This window comes from Odocoileus virginianus, chromosome 27, assembly GCF_023699985.2.
Source record: "Odocoileus virginianus isolate 20LAN1187 ecotype Illinois chromosome 27, Ovbor_1.2, whole genome shotgun sequence".
NCBI lineage: Eukaryota > Metazoa > Chordata > Mammalia > Artiodactyla > Cervidae > Odocoileus > Odocoileus virginianus.
The window spans coordinates 28,604,237-28,614,545 of record NC_069700.1 but is presented as its reverse complement, the minus strand read 5'-3'; the positions used below and the strand labels follow the sequence as shown (position 1 = coordinate 28,614,545).

General features: G+C 49.8%; 1 protein-coding gene across 2 annotated transcripts; it reads right to left on the bottom strand.

The window, feature by feature from the left end:
• Positions 1–1,950: 1,950 nt before the first annotated feature.
• Positions 1,951–6,767, bottom strand: TREML1 (triggering receptor expressed on myeloid cells like 1). 2 transcript variants are annotated; one of them, XM_020872903.2, is made up of 6 exons: positions 6,536–6,767; positions 6,017–6,349; positions 3,904–4,015; positions 3,403–3,491; positions 2,861–2,913; positions 1,951–2,502 (listed from the first exon to the last, which is right to left on the bottom strand). In XM_020872903.2, exons 1-6 carry the CDS (start codon positions 6,576–6,578, stop codon positions 2,188–2,190), a joined length of 945 nt encoding a protein of 314 aa, XP_020728562.2. In that variant the 5' UTR covers positions 6,579–6,767; the 3' UTR covers positions 1,951–2,187. The 2 variants fall into 2 exon arrangements, with proteins under 2 accessions (XP_020728562.2, XP_020728563.2); XM_020872904.2 differs by having other exon boundaries at positions 3,403–3,488.
• Positions 6,768–10,309: the final 3,542 nt, after the last annotated feature.

Here is a 10,309-nt window from a genome sequence, read left to right as displayed (position 1 = left end):
TAGCTAACACTTTATTTCAGTTTACTTCAAAGAACAAACTTATTTATGTATTAGTTATGTCATTTTTCTCCTTTAAAATTAACTAGCTGTTTGAGTAAGATGCTTAATTCTTGTTAAGGGTGTGTATTTTCCTCTGAGAGCTTCTTTAACTGAGTTCCAAAGGTTCTAATGTGAAGCAGTCATCTCACCATGTCATTTGCATTTACTTTGTGTTTATAAAATAAATGAAATTTATTTCAGTACTTTCATTTTAGAAGTTACTTTTATAACTGTGACTCTGTGACTATAATTCATAGACTTTCTATCATAGGCATTGATGGAATTAATATATTTCCCTTTCCTCCTTCAGTCTTCTCTACCAGTCAACTGATTATCTTAGTATTTTCCTTTGCATTGTTAAATATACTTCTACTTCTGTCAGGTTCTGAAACGTTACATTCAGACCAATTGTAGTCTGTGACTATAATTCATAGACTTTCTGTCATAGGCATTGATGGAATTAATATATTTCCCTTTCCTCCTTCAGTCTTCGCTACCAGTCAACTGATTATCTTAGTATTTTCCTTTGCATTGTTAAATATACTTCTACTTCTGTCAGGTTCTGAAACGTTACATTCAGACCAATTGTAGTCATTTCTCCCAGAGGGGTGCTTTTTAGACTTTATTCTGCCCTTCCCCCATCTTGCCTTCCCACCAGGAAAGTCCCCAGTCATCTTAGCCAGGGTAAATGAGGGCTTAGTTGATTGGTGGGGAGCTGCTGCCTCCACAAGGGACAGAGTAAATTTAGGTTCTATCACAGGCTGAGACTCTATCAAAGGAAGCGCAGAACATCCTGCCAGAGCTCCCTGAAAATAGCATTACTAGGCTTGCACAGCCCCTGCCTGTCCCTTCTCCTCAGGTACCTAGACTAAGCTGAGGGCCCTTCCGGACGGTCCAGATGGTTAAAAACCTCTTTTTGCCCAGTTCTTCATGATTGTAAAAGACCGGATTCCTGAGCACCTCCTCTTCGCCATCTAAGTCTCTCATCTCAATATGGACAAATATTTTCGAACAGTTTAAGAAGTCATGGAAGAAACCTTAAAGGCCTTCCTATACCCAGCCTAGATTAGCCTTCATTTACACTTAACTGTGGCCACACATTTACCATTTATTCCTCGTTCCCCCAGCTGCATGCCTTTTCTTCACTGGGCCCTTCCCAGGCTCAGAGTTCAGGCCAAGGGAGCAGAGCTACCAGAAGACCACACAGTTGAGAAAGAGCCAACTCTGATAAAACTGATGTCTGTGAAGCTCTTTTATCTCCTGGTGCTTGAAAATCCTTTGTTCTACCAAGGAATAGGCTTGGTATCTATTTCAGTTTCTGGCCTTACTCCTGTTTCCTTTTAACCCCATCTCTCCTCCCTACCTGTCCTGAGCCTCCTTTGTGCTGTGCTAAGTCGCTTCAGTCTTGTCCGACTCTGTGCAACCCCACCAGGCTCCCCTGTCCGTGGAATTCTCCAGGCAAGAATACTAGAGCGGGTTACCGTTTCCTACTTCTGGGGATCTTCCTGACCCAGGGATCGAACCCATGTCTCTTACATCTCCTGCATTGGCGGGCGGCTTCTTTACCACTAGCAGCACCTGGACTGATGAATTATCCTCCTTCTCCCATCATATGTGTCACATCGTAAGATGTCACTTGTTTACAAGGTATAAAGCAGAAAATGGGATATTTCTGTCTCAAGCAAATGAATCTATACTTTCAAGTGTCATGATCAAGGCAGGAAATGCTTTTGAAGAAATCCCCCTTCACGCCCCTTAAGTCAGACTGCATTGCAGGAGTCTGACCAGGGAGGGAAGTCACTTCCCCACTGGCAGGAGAGCTTTACAGCACAAACTCTGGACCAGTCTTTTCAGTTCACGAGCAGTCAAACCTGGGCCCTTTCATTCCCTCCCAAGCATCAGGAGCTCATATATTATCATTTAAAGTTTATTTAGTTCTTTGGCAGAGCAACTAACATGGCTAGTTTCCCATGACATGGCTTGGCTTCCAGGACACCTCATTATTCCAAGTATCACTTACCAGGTCAGAAAAGTTAAGACACTGGATCCTAAAGGTCAGATTTCCTAAGGATCTAGAGCATGGGTTGCATGGATGGCTACACAAAACCCTGGGGATAATCTGCGGGTGTATACAGGATGGTGACCAGCCTAGCTGGGTGGAGCCTGGCTATTAGGTGGCTCCTGGGCTGGCTCGCAGGGGGCTCCTCCACCCTTGCCCTTTCCAGGGAAGATGACTGTAGCGTATGTCACGGGCTTGGAGATAATCTCAACCTTAGGAGGCAGAGGGGGCACACAGGATGAGTCTAGGGGTAGGAGTTTCCCTGACAGGGAATCAGGAGGAAGGTTGGTGTAAGTGGTATCATCAAAGCAAGGTGGTGAGTCAAGCTTGACATATGGTACATCCGATGGCAAATCAACAGCCAGTCCAGAGTCACTGATGTGGTGGACCACTGAGGAGGGAGCCTATAACAAAAGCAGGCCTGTCAGGCAAAGAGAAAATGCCTCCCTCTACCCCGGTTCCCTGAGGTGGGAAGTCCAGGATCACACTGGATCTGTCTCCGGAATCCTGAGTATGTCTGTGAGCAAGATGGCTTCACCGTGAAGATTGTCAAGCCCCAAGTATCTCCCTAAATCTGGGCAGGTGGATGCAAAGTGGGAAGGTGGGAGACTATTGTGGGCAAGTTAACAGCATTTAAGAAGTGGGTTTGGACCTCATGTGGGTTCCAGTCTTTTCTCCACCCAATCATCCCAGGACTTGTCAGTGAGTATGGCAGAGGGAGGGTCTAGGGAATTTGGCTGGGGGCCTGCAGAGGTTTCTTACCGTGTTTGAGATTCCACTGCTCTGAAATTGTCCACCGACAGCAACCCTGTTTCCTGGTGGAAAAGAAGCACAGTCTGCTCCTTGTGCTGACTCAGTGCCTCCCACACACGCACTCTTCAGAAACCTTGGAAACCTCTGTTCTGGCCCATACTCACATCCCCACTCCTACCAGCAAAGTCTTCCCCTTCCATCTCCCCAGCCCCCACCCCCAGGCAGCCCTAACTCCCCTACTTACTGCTTCCACAGCTCCCTTTATCCTGTCTCAACACTCAACCCATCTCCTGAAATCCCCCACCTCTCAGCCACCTGTGCCCAGTGCCACTGTCCCACCCTCTACAATTTCTGTCTCTCCCCAGGCCACCTCCCGCTGAATCTCCTTGCTCTCCCCCACCTTTCAGCCATGGGAATTTTAGGGCCTGGGGGCGCTTGCCAAAGCCCACGTGTAGGGGGAGCAGACCTAGATTCCCAGCCTCAAATGCAAGAGTGGCTGATAACAGGGCCAGAAGAGCCCTGCTGGGATACGCAGGTGGAGAGCTACCCACCTTTCCTTTTGGCCATCACAGCAAGCAGCACCACGGCCACCATCACCAGCAGGCCCAGCAGGAACATAGCACCCCAAATCCAGGGTCTGCTGAGACACAAGAAGAAGGCAGTGAGCTTAGCCCTGAAGCTGGTGGGGAGCTGCTTGGCAGGAACCCTGGAGAAGTGGTGCGGAGGTACCGTTCTTGGTGTGCCATGGTCGGGAGAAAGAGCTTTTTTTTTTTTTTTTTTTTAATGGAATGAAACAGGGAGACTCAAGCAGGGAAGAGGAGAGACATGTTATCAGGGTATCCTGACTGGAGATCTACTGGAATAAAGGGCTCAGTGCTGAACTGGGATGGAGAGGTATGCCTGTCTGTATGCCTACCTGCCTGCCTGTTGAGCAGTTCCCCAGGAGTGGAGAGAACTGTAAGGTTCCCTTTCAGTTTAGTCTGGGGCTCTAAACAAGCTGTATCTTCACCATCACCCTTTCCCAGACACCCACATGCAGTTCTTGTCAATACCTCTTCTTATCCTGGCTGGGATCCAAAGGGCTGCCGCTGTTTTCAGAGTCCAAAGAGGAGCTCTCACCCAGAGTCCCATCCCGATGGATCTCCTCCTCTTTCAGGCCAGGAGCTGAGTCAGAAGGAAGTACTTATTGAGCACATACCCACCGAGAAGGGTTCAAGGGCTTGTTGAGATCTGAGGGACTGGGGGAGTAGAGCTGAGGAAGGTCCAGAATAGGAAACAAAGGGGTGCTTGGGCAATTCCTTAAGGGCCCTCATTCTGGAGGTCAGGGGGTGGCTTGTCTCAGTCTTTATCTGACTGTGAATATGCTCACTTCCCCTCTTCAGCCAGCTGTCAACCTTCCCCTCTGCATTTCTTCTCTTCACCTGCTCCCCCTGTACCTTGTCTCAATCAGGCTGCTCAGACTACGCAGAAACCCCACTGTGTGATCTGTGCCCACTTCCCTACCCCACCCCAGAATAGGTCTGTCTACTCTGACCTCCTTGGAGACCTTGCTCCCAGGTCTCATCACTTGGTCTCTGAAGGGGCTTTGGCCCAGCCTACTAGACCTCTCTGCATGCCTGCAACCTCGTGACCAACCCTGCAGGTTGGCTGAGCCCCATCCCAAACTCTGGAGCTGAGGAACTTAGAGTCAGTCCTGAAATGACACAATGCCGCCTGACACTTGGTGAGAGCTTTGGCTTAGACTCTGAGACTCAGTTTTGTGACAAGTTTTTGTCGTTCCAACTGTGTGCTCAGCTTCTATCTGTGGGACTCAGGGTTGGTTTCTGTGGGCCTTAGGATCTGCCTTGGGAACCCGGGCAGTCCTCCAAGATCCTCTGAGAGGAGTGTCTAGCAATTCATCATTCCCACTCCCCACCCCATGCCAAACCAGGAACTGAGACACCATGACCCCAGTCTCGCTGCATATGTCCTGATCTGGTTTTTAAAACCGCTCTATCCTCCCTGGATACTGTGCTCTACCCATTTGCCTGAATATCCATCCTCTCCAGCTCTTGGGATCCCCACACCTCAGATGTTCCACTGAGGATGCCCGTCTCCCTGCCATCCCTTCCCAGTGCATTGTCTGGTGACCAATTGCCATTTAGGAAGTTCTAACCTTGAGTTACTAGACCTTAGAGCATCAAGGAGAACAAAGGATAACCAGAGCTAACAGGAGTATATTTACAATATGAGTAATAATTGTGGACACAAGAGAGATTCTAATGACAGCTTAGTCCCTCCTCATAACAGATGGAGAAAAACAGAAGGAAAAATGTCTTGATTTCATTATTTTGGGTCTTTGGCACAAATTACTTAAGAAAGGAATACTTGAAAATGGAAAAGATGTCAACACCCATAAGAGGAAGGTAGAACAGTCTGCTTCCTCGGGTAGCTGACCATGTTCCCAACAGAACAATTATTTTTTACAATATTGTACTTTTCTGGGGAATATTTAATACTTTTAAATGTTCTTTTAGTAAATATTTAGACATGAGAAAGTTATAGACTGTAAAAATGAATCCTGTGAAGAGTACTTTCTAAACTGAAATAGTGTCGAGAATATTGACTATATATTGATGAGACTTTTTCTGTTTTTAAAACTGAACAAGTCAAAGGAATTCAGCCACTGAATGTACCCTGCCTGTTACATGAGACACATACTAGACACTTAATGAAGACTTATAAAATATGGAATAAATTCAGTAGTTTTTAAGCCATTAATCTTGTTACAGGAATAAAACCTGGAACACATACCAAAAAATTAATTCTGGTTGAAATGTCTGAATCAAAACTTTGTTTAAAACATTTCTAAGGGAAAAAAAAACAGCACCTAGTATGTTGAAAGTGCTGGATGAGGAGGCCAAGGCCCTGAGTGGGGGAAGAAGGATGTGACTTCCTGTGGGGAGACCTGCTCATATAGGAGGGGAAAGGGGACTGCTCTTTGGCCGATTTATCTCAGACTTCTCACCCGGTTTGGCTTCCGTTCCCTGCAGAGCTGTCAAAAGAATATTGGGCATTTGGCCGATATTCCTCACCCACAAGGGCTCCCACCCACCACGGACCCAAGAGCAGCCGTTTGGGGCAAGGGGGCAGGCCAGGGCTGCTGGCCAGGCTGGGACAACTCACCTGCAGGGAGCACATCCAGAGTGACCCTGTGCACCGTCTGGGGCCCCGAGAAGCCCTCCACCACACAGCCATACTCTCCAGCATCCTCCTCCTGCAGGGCAATCATCTCCACCTGGAGCAGGCCGCCCCCCAGGTCGGTGAGAAATATGCGGCTGCCAACTGGGGCCCCGCGATTCACAGTTGATGTCACCAAGGGCTGGCATCCCTCTGGCAGGACCCGGCACCACACTTTTCGAGCCTTGACATCCTGGAGTCGGTAGTGGCACTGCACCAGGATGGAGCTCCCCACGGGCGCCTGCAGCATCTCCGGGAGGTTGCTGGCCGAGCCCTGGCCTAGGGAAGGAAAGTTGAGGGGACGTCAGGCAGGGCACCTCCCGGTCCCCTCACTGCCCAAGGGCTCAGCGGTCTAGAGGTCCACTTCTGGGCCTACACATGGAACAGTTTCCAGGGCAATGCCAATTATCCCTGGGCACGGAGCAGGGTACATGGGGCCAGAGTGCAGCTCCTTCTGAACCTTACCTACTAGTCCCAGGAGCAGCAGCAGGAGCAGTTTGGGGCCCATGGCTGGGCAGGGAGATGTCAGCTCTGAGGCTCGTCTGGTCACTGACACAGCATTCCCCCAGGGCAGGAAATTTGGCCTCAGACACTCACGTGGGGCTCTCAGTGACCATGGGGCTGGGAAGCAGGCACTGGTGGGCCCCGCTGTGGGTGGGGAGAAGGAGCTGTTCCAAGCTCTGGTTGGCTCAGTGCTCCAGATAGGAGTGGGCGAGGTAGAGTTAGAAGGCCCAAGGAAATACAGAAGCCTGGGATCCTGGGTGCCCCTAAGGAGTGAAGCGAGGGAGGAGGGAGCATTAGAGAAAGGGGGAGGATGATCTTCAGGGTGTTCCAAATATAGAATCTGATGATGCAGAGCTGTGAAGGAGGGAAGTAAAATGTCCTCCCCAGGTCCTGAGTTCATCTTAATTTTAAATTCTATGTGAGTGCTCCACCTGAGCTCTCCGGAGACATCCAGGCAGGCCCCCCTGGATGCTGCACCCTGGCCTGGCCTCTCCATTCCCTGTGCTGAGTGCTTCCTAGACACTTCCGGTGTGGACCACATTCTCCACTTCCAGGAATTGCACTATTGCTTTAATAATTCATTGAATATTGAACCTACTGTATTCATCTCATTTTCATAGCTTTTCTGTCTAGGTTTCTTTCCTTTTTTTTTTTTTTTTTTTTTGTCCATTTTGTTCTGACTCCTGGAAGATATCCTCATATTTTTTTCTTCATCCCTTCTATCCTTGTCCTTCAAGTTTTTATCCCTTAGTGCTTTTAATTTATAATATTTTTGATTCTCCAAGCATTTCTCATTTATTGTATATTATTTTTGTTTCATGAATGCACTGTCCTCTCTGTCAGAAAACAGTTCTCTGTGAATATTTTCATGTTTCCGCATGCTTGGGGCCCTCCCAGAAAAGGACGCTGACAAGCTTTGTTCCAGGGAGATTGAAGAGCAAACATGCCCGGGGAGGTAGAGACTGTGTGTCAGCTCCAGAGAGATTTGCTTCCATCCTTCCCCGTCCTCCCTGGAAATGATCAGTTTCTATTCCAAAGTAAAGATGTCTCTCTCTGTCCCGCCAGAGAGGAAGATGGGCCAATGTGCCAGATGCTCTATATAAGCTCCAAGTCTCATAATTTGGGCTTCCTCTCCCATGACACAAACCCACTCCCTGCACAGGGACCATCTGGTCCCGATTTGCATCACCCTGTGCAGAACCAGAGTTGGGGATCCTGCACAGAATGTGGAGGGTAAACCTGCTGACACCAGGGACGCACCAGTGCTCAGACCAGAGCAGGCCAGGTGGGAACGACCAGGAGGACACACCGCTCTGACCTAGATGGTCACGCCTGGAAAGGGGCCTGAAGAACCACCCCCCCTTCTTCTGTCCTCCCTGGCCTCCTCCTCCCCTCTCCCTGCCTCCTCCTCCCTCCAGGAGCAAGGGAGCTGAGGATGGGAAGCTGGGAGCAGGAGCCTGAGGAAGCCGTGTTTAGCCGAGTCTCGTGGACACGGCAATAGGGAGACCAGCTGTCCCTGCTCACCTGGCATGAGGGTTTTCTGGAGACACAGGACTCTTGGTGCTAACACTGGCAGAGTCTCCAGCTGACGGGATGGCTGGGTCTCCCCCGTGAGTGATATGGAAGTATGTATGTCTGTCCTGCCAAGGCATATCAGGCTTTCTTTGATTTTCTTACCAGAAAATTATTTTTGCTCTAACAAGCCAACCTGGGAGATTTGTGTGAGGAGGAGACCTGTCTTCAATATTTACTGAGTGCCTAAAACAGATACAGTCCCCCACTGGGGGCCTGGGACAGAAGTGGCCAGGATCCAGGATCCAGAGAGGTGTCCTCTCACCAGGCGTTTGAGAAGAGGAAGAAAGCCAATGCTTATGCAGGACCTACTATGTGCCAGACAGCTGGCCAGGGACTTTAATGTTATTTCTTTCAATCTCATAAAAACCCACCAAAGTTGGGTGATTGGAGTTTGGTTTGGTGTCGGGATTTTCGTTTGTCTTTATGTACAAGGAGCCTGAGGCTCAGAGCAGTTAAGGAACTTGCTTAAGGTTTCTTGAGGAGGCAAACATGAAATTGGAAAACGCTTTCAGATCAGTGTGCACTGCAGAGTGAAAGGCGGGGGATCCCAGGGTGGACGTCTCTGACATGGCCGAGCAGGAAGGAGCAAAGCCTGAGCTCCCAAGAGGAGGAACGTCCCAGCAGCACTCCACCAGCAGGCACACCCCCGGAGCCTCCCCTTCCATCCCGTCACCCCCGGTGCCCAGGTGGGGTGGGAGGGAGGGCGCTGGCGTGGGCTCAGTTTGGACTCTGTTCGGTCTCAGCTCCTAGACCGTGCCTGTGTCTGCAGGAAGGAGACAACTGCCCCAGGACCCGACGGGGGAGTTTCACTGAAGTGCAGCTGAGTCAGGGAAGCCAAGGAAACAACAGACTGGACCAGGGTCCTGGAGCTGGGGGCAGAGGCCCACGGAGCAGCCTCAGGGGGAGTAGGTGGGGCAGGGCTGTGACGAGGGGGGTGGGTGACCTGTTAACACGAGGCTGAAACGCAGGGCTGCACCGGGGGCTCTTTCCCGGGGATTCAAAACTCCAGGGACCCACACCCAGGTTAGGGAGCAATGCAGCCACATGTGGCCGTGGACAGGGCCTCCTGGACTGCCACCTCTCTGAGGCCAGGACAGAGAACCTACGGATATGGCCAACTCACTTCCTCCTCTTGAGGACAGCCTGCCTTCGGGGCAGCTTCCATCTAGTTTCCGCCTCATTCTTGGTCCAGGAGGCGTATGTATGTGTCGAAGAGAGAGATGCGGTTCCCTGAGCTGCCTTGGTTGTCCCCTGTGTCTCGAATATTCTCCCTGCCTTGCTTCCTTGAGGTGTTTCTCAAGTGGTGCCTCCTGACTACCCTTTAGAATTGCATCATTCCCCGGGCCTTCTGCCCTCCCATACTCCCAACCAGCTGACTGACCAACATTGTATTTGTCTGTCTGCTTTCTTCCCATGAGAACAAGGCTCTGTGTGGGCAGAAATCTTGGCTTGTCTTGTTCACTGGTATGTCTCCAATGCCTAGACTGGTACCTGGCACAGAAAATATCAGTTTTTATTGAATAAGTACATGAATAAATAAGTAGGATTGGGACTTCCCTGGTAGTCCTGTGGTTAGGACGCCACACTTCTACTGCTGGGGCCCAGGTTTGATCCCTGGTCAGGGAACTAAGATGCTGCAAGCTATGCAGCATAGCTTAAAAAAAAAGAGGGGGGAATTATTTTTAATAAATAAGTAGGGTTGAGCTAGATGGAAGGGCACCTTGAATGTCAAGTGAAAGTAGGATTTCCAGGCTGCACAGGGGACTCTGGGTAAATCTTTTCCCTTGTGAGCCTCAGTTTCCCTTCTGTACAATGAGAGGCTTGAGGCTTGGAGCAGTAGTCCCCAGATCTGGTACACTGCGCCAACAACCCAAGCCCTTGCCATTTCTCTAGAGGGAGCATAACATGATAAAAACAAACCTCTAGGGAGATAAATGGATGAGTCAGCTGGGAACTGGATGGATGTGGGGGGCTTGAGACAGGCAGAGGAAGGAAGGGGCCTAGGGTGGGGGCCCAGCAATAATCATAGGGAACCGGTGGACAGGAGGCAGGAGGAAGAGAGAAGATGCTAGAGAAATCTTCAGGGCTTGGTAATCAGATCTCTGGGAGGGAGAGAGAAGACTTAAAAAGTCTGGCCAGTTTGGAGCCTGTGGAAATGGA